This window comes from Cyprinodon tularosa, unplaced genomic scaffold (genome assembly GCF_016077235.1).
Source record: "Cyprinodon tularosa strain WSP-4 unplaced genomic scaffold, ASM1607723v1 ctg311, whole genome shotgun sequence".
Taxonomy (NCBI): Eukaryota; Metazoa; Chordata; class Actinopteri; order Cyprinodontiformes; family Cyprinodontidae; genus Cyprinodon; species Cyprinodon tularosa.
This window is the reverse complement of record NW_024039021.1, coordinates 427769-448356: the sequence shown is the minus strand read 5'-3', so window position 1 is coordinate 448356 and position 20588 is coordinate 427769. Positions and strand designations below refer to the sequence as shown.

The 20588-nt window shown below is 36.5% G+C and overlaps 1 protein-coding gene across 1 annotated transcript; it reads left to right on the top strand.

Moving 5' to 3' along the window:
• The first annotated feature begins 662 nt into the window (after positions 1-662).
• rhbg (Rh family B glycoprotein) lies at positions 663-20251 on the top strand. The gene is made up of 10 exons (XM_038292401.1): positions 663-1061; positions 9126-9312; positions 10301-10451; positions 10597-10744; positions 13539-13705; positions 16546-16683; positions 16859-16992; positions 17142-17263; positions 17908-17981; positions 19492-20251. Exons 1-10 carry the CDS (start codon positions 818-820, stop codon positions 19570-19572), a joined length of 1446 nt encoding a protein of 481 aa, XP_038148329.1. The 5' UTR covers positions 663-817; the 3' UTR covers positions 19573-20251.
• Positions 20252-20588: the final 337 nt, after the last annotated feature.

Sequence of the window (20588 nt, the reverse complement as noted above, 5' to 3'; positions counted from 1 at the left end):
GTTTTTTCGTCAGCTTTCTGTATTTGGTTGGTGCTTTGACATCATTCACGCCACTGCATTTCATTAGTTCAAAACATTTCTGTATAGAGGCTAATGCATCGGCTGGCTTCTGGCAAGAGGTATTTTAAGGAGTTTTTGAATTCAGAAATCTGGCAATAATTGATCTTGCTTGCAAGGTAAGGGGTAGTTTGAGGCGGAGCTTAACCTATCAGCAGAAACTTACTTATCAGGTGATTGTGAAGGTGAGGGGTCGCTCTGGATTGGATCAATACCAGTAGTGAGGGGGGCTCAATGGTCAGATTCTAATCAGAAACCATGTTTGAATCTTTCTGCTTTGTGTTGGTTTATCACAAAAATAAATCAACACTGAAGTTTTGTTTTTAATGCAATAGAATGAGGAAATATGCCTTTTTAAGTCAGTGGCTATTCATTTTAAGATGGATCTTACTGCTCATAGCTTGCATGTAGACCAGATGTGTTAAGAGGATTTTTTTTTTTTATATTTTTTGTATGTTTTTTTAAATCCCAGCTAGAATGTGCTCATCTTTTAAAAAGTTTTTGACAAACTGAGGTGAGTTCAAACTCAGAAGGGGCTGGACTAACTGAGTCTCCACCTTGCTTTGCTCTGTAGGTGTGACCCAACTCAACAAAATCAGATGCAATTTTCTTCAGCTGGGTCACACACACAAACTCCCCAGCCTTTTAGTGTTGACACCAGGGACACCCCGGTGTCTGAGTGAGATACACAGCAATAGCCCAGCTGGAAAAACAACCAGCCTCTCCAAGCCTCTAATCCTCTTCTGACCTGCAAGAAAACATGACAGACTCATCTACCAACATGCGGCTGAAGCTGCCAATTGTCTGCTTCATCCTGGAAATCATTCTCATCATCCTCTTTGGTGTGCTGGTGGAGTATGACCATGACACAGATGCAAAGCTATTTAATGGGAAAACTCCAAACTCTCATGGCCATGGTGGGCATGCTACTGGGACGTCTCGTAACTCTACACCTCAAACAGCTCATAACGACTATGAGAATGACTTCTACTACCGCTATCCAAGTAAGTGTCCTGTGGACCAGGGGTCAAAAAGTTCTAAGTGTGTCATTGCAGTTCAACGGCTGTCCAACAGAATCAAAGGGACATAATGCATGCAGATTCAGAAATATTTGAACATTTTAAATCTGTTTTAATGGCCACATTGTTTTCTAATTGGTCTCAACAGAGGAATATAGATGCATCATTTTCGTTGCACTAAAAGCAAAATGTTATACATCAAATATCTGAGGGGGAAAAGTTTTTTTTTTTAGCCTGTAGATAGGAATAACACAGAAACTATTGCTTTAAATGACATTTGCTATCATGCCTATCTGTTTTTGATGAAAATACATCTCTATCCGTTTTTATTCCTTTCCTTATCAGTAAATTTGAATCCCTCCTTTTTTATTGTTTAAGCGGTTAGCATTACAACTTTCTAAGGTAAATCAGCACTTCCTATTCAAACTGGACTGTTATTTATGGATCAAGTCTCCCTTCCATGGTCCTCAGGTGGCTGCAGGTTTCAGATGTTTCCTTAATAACACACCCTTGATTTGATATCTTAGATCATTCTGCCAAACTTGACAGCAGGGTAAGCAGGAAGTGCAATCATTTCAATTCTATCTGCTGCACCAGGGACACATCCAAGCTGGGCTGTGGTTGGGGCACCATTTTAAGAGAAAGCTGCAGCTGTCTTTAATGCTGAATTTGTTGGGCCACCTTTGTTTTCTTAAATTTCCTGATCCAAAAGTATATTCAAGAATAAAATGAACACAACAAAAAAAAAAGGGTTGACTACTAATGTTTAACATAATTTTTTATATAGCAAGGCATTGTAAGAAAAAAATTTTTATTCAGTTAATTTTCCAGTGCTCAGCAACTCCATTCGGAGCATACAACCTGACAAAGAAAAAACTCAATAGAATTGAAAAGCTCAAAATTTAAGCAGTTTGATTAATTTGTTTTCAAAAGTTTATCTTTTTTCTAGTGTGGCTTAAGATATTTAGTAAGAGCATTCTACTTATGTATAAATATGTTTTATAGATAAATATTAATTCACATGTTTGAATCTCTCATTTTTGTAAAATGCAAAAGAATAATCATGAGTTAAATTTTTCCCCATAGCTTAATATTCAATCTTTAAAAGGACATCCTAACATGGCTGTCTAGTTGTCAATCTGAGAGGCTTTTACCTCCAGGCATCTCACCCAGGTGAGAGGGCGGAGCTTTGAAACAACAAAGAATGATGGGAATGCTAAAAGGGTAAGCCATCTTCTTGCATAATAATATTCCAGGTAATAATTCTTCCAGTAGCAGGTTACTGTAGGGCTGCCTCAGCCTGTCACTGTGATATTGACTTTTGAATTAGAGCCAACAAATCACATGTGACTCTCTAAGAATACCACCCTTATTTGCTGAAGTCGTTGCCTGATTAGCAGAGTTTACAAAGTTTGCTTTGCAGCAAAGCTTAATCTGAATATCAGAGTTTAAAGTTACTTTAGCCTTTAAATGATGTATCACACATGTAATTTGGGCTTACAGTTCCTCAGGTATTTGCTTTTGGATTTGGGTATGCAAAATAGGTGACGATTACTTAGGTGAGTTTTAGGAGGCTAAACGTTGTTTGTTCAGTGTATTAAGCAACAAAAAGTACAATTAGGTTGGATAAAGTGCAGGTTGTTGTTACATTAATATACAGCTTAAGGCCTCAGATGCATCAATGCAAAACTTTATGGACAATGAAACTTGAAGGACTTTTAGCCAAAGTGTTATACTGCAGAATATCATGTTTTTTTTCCTGTTTAGTGAAAACATACACAGAAGAACAGTAGCTGCTGGTTTATCTTTATGCCACTTGTTGAAAAAGTCTCCTTTATCCTAAACTTATCGAACAGATTTGTGTTGATGTTTGAACCCAGTCCATCTGTTTAAAAAGTGTGAGATAACACACATCGTAATGGTGTCCAATAATACAACATGTAAAGGTAATCGTCAGGTGGACATGTGTTGCTTAAATGAAAATCCTTAGAGTACAAGAGCAGCAAGGTTTTCCACCTATCCAATTATTATTAGCTCATGGCCACAGCATTCAATTCAGTTTATTTCTATTGCACCACTTCACAACACATGTCATCTCAAGGCACTTTACAGTTCACCAGATCATACAGTCAATTTGATTCAAAGTTTTCGATCTAAGGAAAACCAGTTGATTGCATCGACTCATTGACTCTAATGCAATCCCTCACACTAAGCATGCTTGTAGTGACGGTGGAGAGGAAAACGTACATTTTAACAGGAAGAAACCTCCAACAGAAGCAGACTCGGGAGCAGCCATCAGCCAAGAAGATCATAATGCTTTCTTAACAGACCCCCACAGAGAAAACATTACTTCAGAGTATACCCAGTCACTCCATCCATCTCTTATCCTACAAACACTTGTGAGCATCAGTCCAGGATGCTTAAAGTCAGCGTGAGCAGTCAGCTTTCAGTGGTCCCTCCCAGAACACATTTGTCTAATTAGATCTTTAATAAAATGTTTGAATCAGTTACTGCAGTGGTTCTTAAACTTAGTAAAATTGGTGTGAATAAAAAGATTTCTAGAAATAATCAAAGAGGCCGCAATTTTTATCCCTAATATTGAAACGGCATGATAGTCAGTTTATTTCTAAAAAATTTAAATTTCTGGGTTTTAACTTAAATTAACCGAAGGCTCACTCTAAATTTCAAATTTGATTTGGGGAATGCAGGATTCCCAACAATCCTGGACTCGACCTCAATTGGCCACCTTGCATAAGAGTTATTGGTACCTGGAGGAGAAACATAGTTTATCTGAAGTCTTAAACTTTTTAACCACAACAACTAAATTGTTTATTCTCTTCACACACTGAGCTGTGTCTCCTTTAGTAAACATGCAGCAACACTGTTTGAACATTAAGGGGTATTGGTAAAAGGTATTAGTTTTGACACTGAGCATATCAGCTAGTTTAGCAACTGCTTATCAAAAGGGAAAGAGGTTTGACGTAATTACGAGATCTCAGTTTTAAATCCATGCAAGAGAAACTTAACATGAGAAGCAGAGGTGGAAAATCTAGTCATATGACTTGGACTAGATTAATTCATTTAATGACTGCAGAGTTAACTTGAAAAAATGGTCTGACTTGTTACTTGACTGACTTTTTCATGAATGACTCTAGACTTGAATTGGAAATGAGCTTTTTTAGTTAGACTAATTTTAACGCCACCCATCCATCCATCTTCTGTCAACCCCTGCTGGCGTTGCGAGGGGTGCTGGTGCTTATCTCCAGCTGTCTACAGGTGAGAGGCGGGGTACACCTTGGACAGGTGGCCAGTTCAACGCAGGGCAGTTAAACCTCAAATCTAAAGTTTAAAAAGTCTGTTTAAAAAAAACAAAAAACAGAGCACCAATAATACATTTAAAACATCCCATATGATCTTCTGATCCCATTCCTCCTTCTCTCTTTATTCTAACATCACTGTAAGGCTGTTGCGGGAATGATGTATCAATGCTATTTGCTTCGCTCAATCAAACCATCATCATTCTGTATGTTTACATCTCCCCCCCCCCCGTCTGTAGCGCCTCGGGCTAAGCTTCTTATTTCAATAAAACGCTGAAATTGTTGATTGTCTTTGTGAGTTTTTCCACTTTTTGACATTTCCAGTTGAAATGTGGAGTTGCAATGGTTGTGTCAGTTAGTGAGATTTGACTTATGTTACTTTGTTTAAAAACAAAGGACCTGAAAGGTCTGGAAATTTGAAGTTTCAGACTTGGGATATTACTTGAATTACTTGTATTATTTGGAAACTCGTGTCTGACTTGACTACCTTGACTCTGGATTTGAGGATAAAGACTTGTGACTTATTTTGTCTCATCTCTGATAAGAAGGTAACAGAATAATCTGGTGGGTTTATTGTTATTGATATTAGTTTCTAAACGAATGAGAAAGTTCGTCTCACTTTTGAATGTTTGAACAATCCAACTTCAGTGTTATTTAGGTGTATTCATACTTAGTTCACTTATACCTGAACCAAAACCCAACATTGCTCAAAGTACCAATAGGCAGCCCAAATTTAAGTTTTAACATCTTTGAGGTGTCATAAATGTGGATCCTGTTCACCATTTTGACTGCCTTCCAAACTGATCATGGATCTTAAATCATTTTCAACCCTTTTGTAACTAAAGAGACAATACATTTCTCTTCCTAACTTTTTTTACACCAGTTTCTCTGCTCAGCCCCTGACTTTATCAAGCCAATGCAAGCTCTCTGAGTAAATTACCTTATTGCTAAAGTTTAGTTTCAACGTGGCATTCCTCTGACAGCAAACACTGCATCCTTTTTTTCCCCTCACTGATTGACCTCTGCTATAAACACACACATCCTTACTCAACTTAATTATCTGTTTTAGATTAAGCAATAAAAAAGATGCCGTTAATAGAATTTTTCCAAATAGATCTGCATCACTTTACTTTGGCCGCACTGACTTGATGTTGAGACACAAAGAACATAGTTTTAAAACTTAGAGGAATTAACTATTTCTTTCATTGCTGTGCCACATCTAAAATGTGAAAATAAGGGTGGAAAGTTGAATCTGATGCATTTTGAGGAGTAACAGTTTTTAACCTGACACCTCTCTGTCAAAGGATCTGGAAAAAAGTTCACCTTCACATCTCAGGGATGTTTGTACACAGACGCTATCCTGCCTCTTTATTGTATGCTGGGACAAAAAGGATCATATACAGTAAACAGAGACAGGTTCACACTTTTCATGCTCTACAGCCTGGAACCACTATTGCAGGCATACTGTTAGGAGAATAAACAATTCATAGGAACCAGTATCAAGTTAAGCATACACAGAGTAAAACTGAATACTTACGACAAAAATTCTAAAATTAACTACATGACTAACTTTTCTGAATGCATAGAGAACATAATTTCATAATAGGGGTGGGTATTGCCAAAGAAGTCACGATTCGATTTGAATCACGATTCACATGCCACAATGCGATTCTATCAGGATGCATCACGATACTTGAAATATTGCGATGCACTGCAATATTTTCACTGAACACTGTTAGAAAAATATACAGCCATTACCAGTGGCTGACTGGCTGAGTCTGACCTGGATAGTGTCTTTGTCAGGTCTTAGCACCTAAAACATCATACATACGTACATACATACAGGGAAAGAAAGAAGGCACAGAGACAATTAATTTAGTTACTTGCGAGGAGAATAGGAAGGAGAATGCAGAGTTTACAATCTCCACCCCACTCTGCAGTCTTCAGCTTTCTCCTTGCTATTTATTGAAGAAAAGGGGATGTCCCTAATTACATCAGCTGAGGTTTAACTAAAGGGAAAGGGGAAACAAAAAGATTTTACTTTAAACCTCAGCACATATGTTAAAACAAAATAGTTTCTGTCCTAAACGGCCCCTCGTAGAATTGTTCCAAGAACACATGTTTAGAAGAAACATGTGTCTTTATTCTAAACATGTCTTTTTTACAACCCAGCATGTGATAGAGGATGTTCAGGCCTCCTTTACAACCCGTCCGTTGCATGACCTTTATCTGGAACAATCTTAAGCAAGAGTTAATAAAAGATGAATCACATATTATACATCATAATAGTTCATTAGAACACAACCCATCAAACACAAACAGAGTATAGATAAAATATTTCTAACAGTCTTCAATTGATAAATAACTGAAAACAACAAAATTCATATATAACTTTATTTATTAAAATGACTTTTGGAGGTATTGCCATGAAAACAAATACTGGAAACAAATATTACTATTACTAGAGTGGACACACTGACAAAAAGTGCTTAGCATTTATAAAACTTAAAATAACAAAAAAGGGATAGTCAGTGCCGTTTACTCTGCACTGTTTTCATTTAGTTGGTCCTTTAAACCAATGAAATGAAAACATTCAAATGTATGACATTTCCCCTTTTTCAAATTACGTGCGTCATATCAATTTCGTTTTTACCTTCTATGTTTTAAAGCCAAAGTGTATCCAAACATCTGACTTGAAATGTGATGGAACTGGGCGAATTTTCCTTCATGTTTTGTTTATAAATGACTCGTCGCAGAATTCCGCGGCCGAAAATGCTTGTGACACCAGGAAGCGGGCGTCAACACATCCGCAGCGACATCTTCTGGACTGGACGTTATTTTTGGCTGATGTGCGCCAACCATTCATGTATTTTATTTATTCCTTTTTTAAAATAAAAAATCGATACTTGGCATCAAGAATCGATGCAGTAGATCACAAAGATTAGAATCGCGATGCATTGTCATGACAATTATCATGCACACCCCTATTTAATAAATTATGTTTTTAATCCCATGGGTACTCCGGCTTCTTCCAAAAGCTCAGACCTCTAGAGATGCTATAGAAACTGAATTATAAAAGTTCTTCATCACATGGGTTTGTAATTTGCTCATTTATTCAGTTTAAGGTAGTCATTAAGTCAAACTGGGAATAACCTATTGTGTTTCTAGTACTTAATTTTCTTTTGAGCAAAGTGGAGCATATGACCAGCTTATATTGGATAACCTCTATCCATCCATTTTTCGTCACTATTATCCCTGCTGGGGTCGTTAGGGATGCTAGTGCCTACAGTATCTCCAGCTGTCAATGGGCGAGAGGCGGGGTCCATCCTGGACAGGTTGCCAGTCCATTGCAGGGCAACACAGAGACAAACAGGACAAACAACCATTCACATACACACACACACTCGTACCTAAGTAGAATTTAGAGAAGCCAATTAACCTAACAGTCGTGTTTTTGGACGAAGCCAGCGTGCCTATGGGGTAACATACTGTTAAAAAAAAAAAAAAAAAGCCAGGAAACAGAGTATTTTGATATTATTTTCCAAAACAAATTATCCACATTGTGAGTTTTCTTTAGTTTTTCACCTCAGATGTAAAAATAGCTGGAAAAGGACTCTGGCTCAATCTTACTGAATTGGAAGGCAACACTAAACATGAGCTAACTGGTGGACAAGTCATGTGCTGTAATATTTTATGTATGCTTAACCCCCAGCTCTCATAATTAATAATCAATATATAATTATATTTAAAAAAATTAAATAGAAACTCTTTTAACTCAGTACACGATACAGTATGTGTAGAATATGAATAAACTGGCTTTGGTTTAGATTTAGTAATGTATTTGCATATCTTGTACAGAAAAACGCTCCGTTTCTTTAAATAAGATATGAGATAAATAAAATATTTAATCTTCTAAATTCGTGCTTCGGCCCATATGGCAGGAGCTAATTGATTTCAAATCTATCATCTAGATTTCCATTTATTGAGCAGGTATGATCAAAGAAAAAAAGAGGAAAATCTCAACGTTTTAAAATGATGTCAGTGGGAAAAAACGCAGTTTAGAACTTTTCTTTTGGCTTACAGGATTCCCAGCCAACAGCGCTTCTTATTCCATTGATATGAAAGCGTCCGTCCAGGCCACTGGGAACTGTGGGAATCAAGGCCAAAATACCAACAGGGAAGCTGGCAAGATCTCTGCTTGGTTAAGCCAATTAACAGTTACCACAACGACGGCACCTACAGCAGAGAGCAATGTTATGAATAGCAGTTTGAAACAAATAATGAGCAATGTTCTCAAACTGTGTGAATCAGGGCAGGAGACAATGTCATGGAAAAGGTTAACAGAGTTCATTTTTAAAATGGGTCATTGACCATTTCAAACTCTAATCTAGATTTATTTTGTGAATTTCTGTAAGTTATAACTCAAAGTTTAAAGGTTTAAACAAATGAGTCATATACCATCATGCAAGTTACAACTGAACCTGACTTTTCAGGAAGCCTAAGTTAATAAGATCAACTGTCAGTAATTAGATGGTAAATGCAGGTCTGTTGATGCAGGTTGGTGATGAGCCAAGTATCTGACAGCTCAACAGTGATGAATGAAACTTATTTAAAGACCTTTTTGCACTTGCAGCAGAGTGTATGAGACCATATTTTGACCAAAACATGCATCTAACAAGGCAGTGAGTCCACATTAACTTCATCCCCATGCCATGTTTTCCATCTTCTGCAGGTTTCCAGGATGTGCACGTCATGATTTTCATCGGCTTTGGTTTCCTCATGACCTTCCTTCAACGCTACGGCTTCAGCAGTGTGGGCTTCAATTTTCTTATTGCAGCCTTTTCTCTGCAGTGGGCCACTCTCATGCAAGGCTTCTTCCATGGCCTGCATGATGGGAAGATCGCCATTGGGGTTGAAAGGTAGAAAATATTAGATGATTAAATTAAACCTAATGATTACAGATCATAGGTACAACTTATAAACCGAAACAATTATCAAAAGTGATACCTCCATGAATGGTGCCTACAGTGGTGGAGAATAAGTTGTACGATGCCAATGTCGACACGCAAAGGTTCTGCAGCAATAATGGTGTATTAAGTCACGTCAGAAAAAGCTCTTGTGTTGCCACATCCTAGTAGCTTTCTTCCCAACTTTAAATTTTTCATATTTAAGCCAAAAAAGAAAAAGAGGAAAATGAGGGGGTACAAGTTTACAAGCTTTCGACTGTTGGTGCAGATTCGAGGAAGGGGTGTAGACGCCACGCCTAGGGTACTGATTTTCCTCTGAACCTGTAAGTTAGTAGATTTGGACAATGACAGGTGAGCAGTACGGAACGGCAAAGGGTGAGTAAGCCACTTATTGGCCTGGAGGAGTTAAACTTGCAGCCACCACCTTTGGAAATGTGCATCCAACCTGTGTTTCATAAAGGTTCCTTTTAATTCCTAAAGGTGACTTACATGAACATAAAGTAATTTTCTTTTTGTAATTCAACTAAAGTCTAAGTAATAATTTTTCCAGAGGATATGGCATTATAACCAACTTTACATGATTCCTTTCTCATGCTTGAATGAGAGGTGTCCCTAATCAAGGGACACTAACTGTGTTTCATCTTTTACAATACATGATAACATAAAAGATGCATTACCTTGAAGAGCGTTATTGCAATATTGTAAAGTCTATAAACTAACTCAGACAGCTAGACCTTTGTTTCTCTGAAGGAAGTTAAGCAAAACCTATACTGCCAAAAGCATTTATTTAACTTTAACATTGCGCATGTAGTGACATGTTCTATGAGGGTTGTGTCATCTAACATTGGCTGATTAAGAGACGTAAGAGAAAAACTGACTTTGAGAGAAAGCTGACTTTGCTTGTTTTTCCATTCTAATCTCTGTTTTTGTTGTTTTGCAGTATGATTAATGCAGATTTCTGCACCGGTTCTGTGCTGATTTCCTTCGGAGCAGTTTTGGGTAAAACCAGCCCAATCCAGCTGCTGATTATGGCCATTTTCGAGGTCACGCTGTTTGCTGTCAATGAGTTTATCTTACTCAGCCTTCTAGGAGTAAGTCACCATAAACCAAACTAATAAATATTTTTCTTTGATAACTAATCTAATGCCTTCGTAATAAATAGTACTTAATTAAAATGTATTATTTGCTCAGCTGATGCACTCGAGGATTTAAACCAACCCTTGTACCTTCTTTTAGACTAGAGACGCTGGAGGCTCCATGACCATCCACACATTTGGAGCCTACTTTGGCCTGATGGTGACCAGAGTCTTATACCGACCCAACCTTGACAAGAGCAAACACAAGAACTCGTCTGTCTACCACTCTGACATGTTTGCTATGATAGGTAATTCTTGCGAAACAGAAGATTTCCAGGAAAAGTTTTCTTTGTATACTACCTGTGGGTATAAGTTGAGGCTCGGTGCCAAACGGTTGTGACATGCTTTGTACTGTAAATATAGGCTGTCTAGAACAACAGGGCTTGTTTCAGCGCTCAGATCTAATAGGTTTCATTCTCTTCTCCATGAATCCTTGATGACATTACTATATTAGTAGCTTTGAGTAATTTGCTTGTTTTCCCCCCAACCTTTACTTTCATACGACAAAAACTCTAATAGGAAATGCTTTCCTTCATAGGTCCTATGTTTTCAGCATGCTTGATGTAAAGGAAAGAACTCAGAAGTGTGACCTGACTCACAGCATCCAATATTTACAATTTAAAAACTTGAAATTCCTCTTCGTAAACTTTCCAGATCCCTCTGTTGTCTTCACTTTCCACAATCATAGTGAAGGATGATCCTTGTAAACATACCCTATATCTGAATATCTATACCTATGTCGGATATTTTTAGTGATGTAAAATATGCAGTCATAAAACTCCCCAGCTAAAGGGACCTGGCAGTATTAAACCCGCAATTGGTCATAAAACACAGAAGAGTTGGAGGTGAGGAGAATAAATCCTACATAAAATTTCTTAGACACACATCTTATAGTTAAAAAGTCAAAAATATTTCAATATCTAAGCATGTTAATATTAGTCTGACGTAGTCCTTTTCAATTCTAGTCAGAATATGAGTCTGATACTGCTCCACAGAGCTGTGATTATGGGGCGTGTTTAGAACGAACCAGGAAAAAAAATGCCTCTGCACTCAATTGGATAGACCTACAACCAATAAGAGCAACGGAGTGCATGACGTATGTTAAGCGATGCATAGTTGTTGTCAACAAAAATCAAAGCGTGCAGTTGCACGCCTAGAATAAGAAGATGAGCCTTGATCGTGTTTCTCTGTTCCTCTTTCAAAATTAATTTGCTGTCGATATCTTCTAGAACAGACCTAATAGCAGAATCTACACACCTCAACTCTCCAGAGGCAGCCATTGTTGTTGTCACCCAAGCGCGCATTGGTCACGTGGTTGATTACGTTACTGTTGATCATCTGTCCATCATTGTATAAAGCCCGCCCTGACAATTTGATTGGATCGCCAGACAGTGGGCTATCATACTCACGCTACTATGGAGCAATGCCAGACCGAACTTCCCGACCTCAAACCTTGTGGCCGGGACTGAGTTCGGAATGGCACCCAGGCTATGTTAATATGTCTTCATGAGATTAAATTAATTTACACTATAGTACATGTATTTAAATCCAGCATTAGTAAATATAACCCATGCTTGTGTAAATAAGTCTTTCATTTAGTATAATCCGGGTGGTGTGTGAAGATCTCAAAGGTTTATTATAGAACATCACTTATTAAACAGTATAGAGACCCAGGAACATGGTGGATAGGTCAGTGAGAAAGCTCTGGGGATTCTTTTAATAACCTAATCCTGCTTCAAAACCCCTCAAAGTTTTCTGGCTAAGGAAACACCACAGACTGCATTGAGTCATTAACGCTGCAGAATTTTCTCCTTCTGGATGAGCATGTAGCTTCGTAGAAATTCGCCTGCATAATGTGGTTGACTCTGCAGCAATCCCTCCCAAGACAAGGAAGTCAGACTAACATGAAAGATTGTATAGAAAGACTTTCTATCTGAAATGCACATGGTATCACTGGATAGAGTTGCAGAGATCCAGGGCTCATGTGGGAGAATCTTTGAAGTCAGGCTGGAGAGATGGACATCTGATACAGGATGTTCAGGTTAGGTGAGATTTATACTATAATAGATCAAACTTTTTTTCCAAACATGCAAAACACTAAAGATGCCAGACCAAAGCACCAGCATGCTGGGACTTGTGGGGATGCTTATCTTCTGGAGGAACAGGAAAGGTTTCTAAATTTAATGAAAAGGAGGAATAAATACATCTTTTAAAGACTGCAAAAAGCATGAGAAGGTGGGGCAAGTTCAACGTCAAGTAGGGTAGAGAATGTAATGCAATGGTTTAGATTATGTGTGTGGTATGTAACAGAGGGTCCGGGTGGGATTTGATCCGACGATTGTACCATAAAAAATTCCTAGTTGTGAACTCCTTCACTAACAATGGCAATAAACCCGATTCTGATTCTGACAGACTCCAAGGCGAAGGTCACACGTGCTTATCCAAAGGGATATCCCTGTGGCCAAGTAGCCAGGGTGTGTGATCAATGTGAGGTATTCTGACAGGACGACACTGTCACTCATGTTAAGAGCTACCAATCATAGGGCATTACTTTAAAGATTTATTTAAATGTCTCCATTCAGTATGACAGATTCTTTTTTTTTTTTCTCGTTTTTGCAAGTGAACACACCATCTTCTTAGCACATAAATCTTAAGCAATAATGCTTCTTAACTTCTTTTTTCTTATTTAACTTATAATCATGGTGATTGATTAAAGTTGGCCTCGGCAGATGGCCGCTCACACTGAGCCTGCTTCTCTTGGTCTCTTCCTGTTAAAAGGGAGCCTTTTCTCTCCACTGTCGCTACTAGCATGCTTGGTTTGAGGGATTGCTGTAGAGTCGATGCAATCTGACTTTATGATCTTGTTGAATTCTCTCTAAAGTGTCTTTTGTGTCGTGAATTGGCGCTACATAAATAAACTGAATTGAATTAAATGCAACACAGCATACAGTATCTTTACAGATATTTTAAGTTCAGTTTTTTTAAATGTATTCTACTACTGCTAGATTTTTAAAGATTGACTCCATTTTACTGTAAATACAGGTACCATCTACCTGTGGATGTTCTGGCCCAGCTTCAACTCTGCCATCACAGAACATGGAGACCCCCAGCACCGTACAGCCATGAACACCTACTACTCCCTGGCTGCCTGCACTATGTCTACGTACGCCATGTCTTCTCTCACAGCTCATGACGGAAAGCTGGACATGGTTAGTATGCAGGATTATAATTACTTTTTTTAACTCATTTTTTTTAAACAAGAAAATCAATCAGGACATTGATTAAAAGGCTGAGATCCAGTCTAAGTATCTTTTCATAAGTGCATTTGAATCAAATTGCACCCATAAAAGTGCAAACAGCATCACTGAGAAAGCTGTATTACATACAGTATGCTTGGCCTATTGGTGTCACTGTGGTAAGACCAGTAACAAAACCAATAGAAATCCACTGACATTAAACCAGCATTAAGAGTTTCCCACTGTGGGAGCTGGTTTTAAAAATATATATTTTATGGCCTCCAAAAATGCCCCATCCATGTTAAATAGAGCCTAAAGAATAGATTATCTTTGCAAAAATTCTGTGTGGATGGGGCCTTAATGAAATATTCATGCAGTTTATCAGAATTTGATAGATCAGTATTTAGTTGAAAGAAATGAAACAGAAGATTTCACATCTTTGCTTCCTGTTCCAATTGCATTTTGAGGAACATGCGTCTGTTACTCAATACATGAAAGCTAATGAAAGGTGCACACCTCCTCAAAAAATGTAGATTGGGTCTCAGCCAAATTGTTGCAAGATTCATCTGATACCAACTATCTTCACTTACTGAGGGATCAGGTGGTAAATCATCACATGGTGTCTCTAGACTGATGCCTATCAAAAAATGGGAGGGAACTCTGTATAGTGCTGGAATATTAATCTCTTTATATGGTTTCACTTTACGCACAAACGCTGCAACCAACACTGCCTTACACTAAATATCTGGGATAATAATGTGTGTATGGTACATATAGAGTAGGATTTGTCTTTTAAATCTACACTTCTTACATTGCAATACCATCATTTTATGAAAGTGAACATTAAAGAAGCAGTAATGAAAAAATTTACAGTTAGATTTTCCTAAAGAATAATGTTTTTTTTTTTTGTTTTGTTTTTTTTTTTATCACCGTCAAATATTGAAAATTGCAATATGCTTTCAGTAAGGTTGTTCCTACTGGACCTGAACAGCAGCTAAGCTTATGAGTGGTGGAGTTTTTCCTAATAATAGAGCCAACATCATGGCCTCTATGAATCCTCATCAATCTGTTAGTTAATATTAAAAGGATTACTGCATTTTATATTACTTTAAACCTCACAAACATCAATAGCCTGTGTAATCACAGATTATTTCATGATGCATAGTTCAGTGTTATACTGATGTCCATCTACCCTTAGATTTCACACATTTTTGTATGATGCAATGGTTAGTTCAAGCTAATGATACACACAATGTTTGACAGGAAGTAAAGTTATAGATTTAGAATCATAAAGAAGATGCATTTTATATTTCTATCCATGATTAGCTCAGACACCAGGAAATAAATGGGCCCCTGCAGCAGTATTGTGAATAGAAATCAACAGGAAAGATTTCAGCAAACAGTTTGATTCTTTAAAGATGTGACCCACAGATGATAGCTGATGTTTTTGACTGTTAAAGAACATTTAACTGAGAAGTTATGCAAACAAACAACACCTTAGGTCACCTTCTACCAGAGATGTGGGGTCAACAAGTCATCTCTCCTATGTGTTTGTTCTGCTCAGCCACTGAACCACATCAATCCAATCTGCACAATTCAATCCCCCCTGCAGATTGGACTCGCTTATTTCAGCGGATGGACAGAACAACATGGCATAGAAAAGGACTTGTTGACTCCACATCTCCCCCCTCTGCCTTCTACTCGGTCATTGCATTAGAAAGGAAATGTTTTGTGTTCTTGTTGGTTCATTAACTCCTGCCGTTTTTGCTTTCCTTGAAACCCTGCTTTAATTGGTTTTATATTCATTAGCTAAAGTTTTCTAAACAATACATTTGTTTTGGATGCTAGGGGAAAATCTACTCACCAAATTTGATGTCTTTACTCTTTGGTATTTAAGAGTGTCGTGTAATATTTGTGTGCTGTGAAATCCTTCTAGGACCTCTATCACTGGACCTTAGATTGTTGCCTGAAATCAACATATCAAATTAGGCATGGCAGCTAGAAATGGTCTTTATTTTAGAATAAAACTGTTGTGTATTTACATCACTGGGAAACGTGCACTATGGTTTTAGAAGACATTATTGTCGATATCTGTTTTAGGGAAACAAGCATTAGTAAAGCAGGTAAAATATTAAATGTCTACTTACAAGGCTTGTATTTCATTTTCTATCAAAAATATTTAGTTAAATGCATATATTTTGATGTTTGCTAAATATGTGTTTTGCTTTTTATCCCTTTCCTACTTAGGTGAGCTCTTTCATTTTGAATACAGAGCTCCATAAAGGAAAAAAAAACAGAAAATATCAAAAGACAAAATCCAGCAGCACAGATCCAGAGCAGTACACCAGCAAATGCATGTTTTATTTAACCCCAGCTTACTGATCAGCAAATCTGTGTCTGCATGAATGAAACTGTCTGAATGTGTCGCAGAAACTGATTAAAGTTTTCTCAAAATAAGTGTATTTGCCTTGCAATTTGTGCAGGTTAATAAGATCTGCCAGAGGAGTTGGTATTTTTCCCCCTTAGCGATGATTAAATATGTTTTTAAAATAAGATAATGGAGTTATGTTTTCTTATTTTAAACTGAAATAATCTTATTCCATTTAAACATTTTGGCATCTTTTCAAAATAAGAGAAAATACACCCATATAAAAAAAACTGACTTGGTTATATTTCATTTTTTTCAGTGTGTGACTGGGTGAATTTGGCTCTGGAATAAATGGCTTGAAGTGGACTGAATTAAGAGAAAAGCACAGTGTAAATTTAGATGGTTTGTTACTTTATCTCACCCTGTGTTCTGTCTGTATTTTTAGGTGCACATTCAGAATGCAGCCCTGGCTGGAGGAGTCGCAGCAGGAACAGCTGGTGAAATGATGCTCACGCCGTTCGGCTCCATGATTGTCGGTTTTTTGGCAGGAATCATCTCCGTTCTTGGGTTCAAGTACCTCTCGGTATAAATACTTCAAAATGTTTTCATGTCTTAAAGACAGCAGAATAAATTCTTTATCACATTTTCTATTCATTTTTGTATTTGGAGTTGTTACTCGTCCCACGTGGTTTAGTAAAATAAAAGATAACATGACAATCTTATCAGCAGCTCCTTATATGCTCTTTTCTTCCCTTAAGCCCATCCTGGAGGAAAAGCTAAAGATCCAAGACACCTGTGGGGTCCACAATCTGCACGGCATGCCCGGCATTCTGGGAGCCATTGTTGGAGCCGTCACCGCTGCTGCTGTTCCCAAGGATGTATATGGAGACGGGTAAACACTTAATCTGCTCTTTCCCTCACTTAATATTCAACTGAACATTTTTACACATATAGATCCTTCATTTAATAATTTCTATACCATAATATACATTTAACACTTGGCTAACATGTTTTTTTTTCTCCCTTTTTTCCACCTGTTAGTTTGAAAAAAGTTTTCCCTGATGTGGCAAGTGGAAGTAGAGACACGTCTTATCAGGGCGGCATGCAGGCAATTTCCCTTGCAATCACCTTGGGTATTGCTCTTCTTGGAGGACTTATTGTTGGTAAGTGTGTGCATAACCAGTGATTATCAAAGCAATTCCAAGGATATAGCATTGAAAAGAACCCAAATCATTTGAAAATTGCAACAAGCACCATCTTCATTCAAATCACTGCTGATATCAGTTAAGCTGTATGGAGGACCAACTCTGCCATATTTAAAAATAAATACATAAATAAATAAATGCTCAAAAAATATATAAGCATACAATTAATTGCCAACAAAAATACAATAAACAAATAAAGGTAAGTAGAAATTAAATTATAAAGTGAGACATAAATGTATATAACTCTTAATTAGCTTCTTTATTTATTTGCCTTTGTAATATTTACGTTATTTATTTTTTTGTCCTTGGTGTTTCAAGAAAAAATAAAAAAAACTTTGCATTTCTGAAACTAGTGTTGCAGTAAAGGATAAATGTAGTTATTTCTGGTCACAATAATGTCCAGAAAGAAAAACACATAGTTAAAAAATCACCCACATGAAACAGTAAAACAGTTTACTATACAGTGGATAAATGAATGAAGGCGAAAAGCAAAGTATTTTTTTAAAAAGAAATCTCAGTGCAGTATATGTTTCTTTACTTGTTTGAATGGAACTTAACACCTGAAGAGAACAGAGGATCAAGTTTCCTTTCTGTGTTTTCAGGTTTCATTCTGAAGCTGCCGGTGCTCGGTGCTCCTCGCGATAATGCCTGCTTTGAGGACAACGTCTACTGGGAGGTGAGTTTGATTGAAAACAAACTGCAAATGCAAAATATGAAGAAAAAACAAAAATAAATATTGATAAATCTCTAATAAAGTTTCATTTATTTAAACAGACACATAATTAATATCAAATTGCATCTTTATTCCAAGGTGTCATGGGGAAAAAAGTCTGAATAGAGGAATAAAACCTTTAAAAATGTATGAAGGAGTTGTTAATGGGAAGTTAGAATTTTTTCACAATAAACTGTGACATTTATTGTGGTGATAAAAGTGTTGATAACTTTTTTTTAAAATCAGCATCTGTATAATATCTCACAGCTTGCGGTCAGATAATACATAAAATAAAGAAAAGACATAAATACTGATTTGAAAGTTAAACGTAGCGAAAAGGCAGCTATTCACTTCTTATTTATAGAGGTAAAAATGCACCACTTATTATAATTTAATGCAATTTTTTATGACAGTAAGGCAACATTTGAAGAATATTGGTTTAATTGATTCTCTTGGGAAATATATATATATATATATATATATATATATATATATATATATATATATATATATATATATATATATATATATATATATATATATATATATATATATATATATATATATATATATATAAAAATGCTACAGTTTACCATTGCCCTGATTAATTGACATTTTTATCATGATTTTTCTGAACCAAATTTCGACATGTTTAATCATTAAAAAAGAACTCTTAACAAAAGGGCAAATTACTGGGAAAGATGTTTCATATACTATAAAATAAACACCTTATTTAATATGCTATAAATAATTGTTTTCATCAATTTCTGTCCCAATGATTGTAGTTCATGTAGAAAGAACATCTATTGTTACTTTTGTACTGCCATTTCTTTCTTTGCACAAAAATTCATTTGTTGGATGATGACATTAAAGGATAGAAGAAAAAAAATACTCTAACCAATACTTCAGGGAAAATTTTGTAGTGAAACCACTTCTTCTAGAAAACGCTAGGAGGGGTGAGGTTTTATCTAACCACCATTATGCAAGTTAAAGTGAATAAGATATATATTCATGACTGACCACCAGGGGGAGCAAATTCCACACCAAATAATTTCAGCAAACCTGCTAAATAAAACCAGCCAATTGTTGTCATTGATGACCTTCACTGGGAGATTGTGCAACATGTTTGCTTCTATTTAATGTTTTTGATCTACTGCGTGCAGATCTATGCTGAATTCAGGATTTTTTCTTTTAGAACTGCTACTTAAACCTGTCTTCTTAATTTATTTCCATGCAGAAGCTTTGTTAACATTCAATTAACTGTTTTGCTATATAATTCATCTTGATATGTGCATTTACTGTATGTCAGGGTGAAAAAGTTAAGCTAGAATAATACGCTTTTTTCATTTGAAAAATTTATCCAACATATCTTCAAAAAAAAATGATAAAGAAAGCAAATTATAACAGAGTAAATAATTGAGTTACTAATGTGAAATTTTCAGCCATTCTCAAGTTTTCTCTTCTTTTATTTAAGGTTCCAGGGGAAGAGCATCATCATCATCAGGAGGAGCTAACTACTGTGAGGACAGAGGAGGTTGAGAAGCTCAACACTTAGAGAATAGATCCACTGAAACTGAGAAACACAGACCCAATCAGAGGTTTTAACAGCACTTGAAAGCCTACAGGCTCAAAAATATTCATTACGCTCATTCCAGCTGTCAAGTTGTTTATACATGTGAAACATGATACATTATTATTCAATTCAGACTAGAACAGAAAAACATAAGAGCAAATATTGTTTTTTTTCTTGTTAATAGAGAAAACCACCAGAGGTCAATCTAGAGCTGTATCTGTGAATACGCTGCAATGATAAAGGATGTGTTATTGAATTAAAAGCTGATTCACTGTAGTGAAAAGAATCATGTGACCGAATTACACTTCTACTGTCAGCTCCAACCAAAGTAAAATGTTATATAAACCCAGATGTTTTCACTGAACTTAATTCCTTCAGTCTGGATGAGAGAATTTTCAGACTTTTCATTTAATCTGAGGAACGTTTTCAGGCTGTGAGATAATTCTGTTTTACTTTTGATTTTATTAGGTTTAGAGTTTTATACAGTTTTACTTCTCATATGAAAGTATTTGCAGTTGTATACTTTATTTTTATGATCTTCTAACTTGACCTAAGCCAACATGACAATGGATGTTGGCTACATTGACTGTTTTAAGGAAATACTTTTAAAATACTGTGTTTAATTTTGTTTTGGGCCAAAAAATAAAATCTTTAAATTGTTTTTTTTTTTTTTTTTTTTTTGCCTTGTGGTATTTATAATCAACCAATACAGCAGGTCTGCAACGGGAGACATTGAAGCTTTAGGAAGGTTATCCAGTAAAGCACAGAGAGACTTTTGGATGATGGGCTTTGCTTTATGCCTTTATTTTGAAATGAACATCAGGTTTTTGTTAGAAATCTCAAAGCCTCTTTAATCAAGGGGCCTGTTTCAATAAGGAAGTTCAACCAACTCTGAGTTAAAACTTGAACTCTGAGTTGACTTATCCTGAGATTGGAAACTCTGAGTTTTGGGTTTCAGAACAGCTGAAATGAGTTAGTTCAATCAACTCTAAATTGAC

What these genes read in the sequence shown, in the direction of transcription:
- rhbg (XM_038292401.1), top strand. Translation starts at nt 818, where the DNA reads ATGACAGACTCATCTACCAACATGCGGCTGAAGCTGCCAATTGTCTGC. An exon ending in TGACATGTTTGCTATGATAG is followed by an intron (nt 10,745 to 13,538) that starts GTAATTCTTGCG and finishes CTGTAAATACAG; the next exon opens with GTACCATCTACCTGTGGATG. An exon ending in TCTTGGAGGACTTATTGTTG is followed by an intron (nt 17,264 to 17,907) that starts GTAAGTGTGTGC and finishes CTGTGTTTTCAG; the next exon opens with GTTTCATTCTGAAGCTGCCG.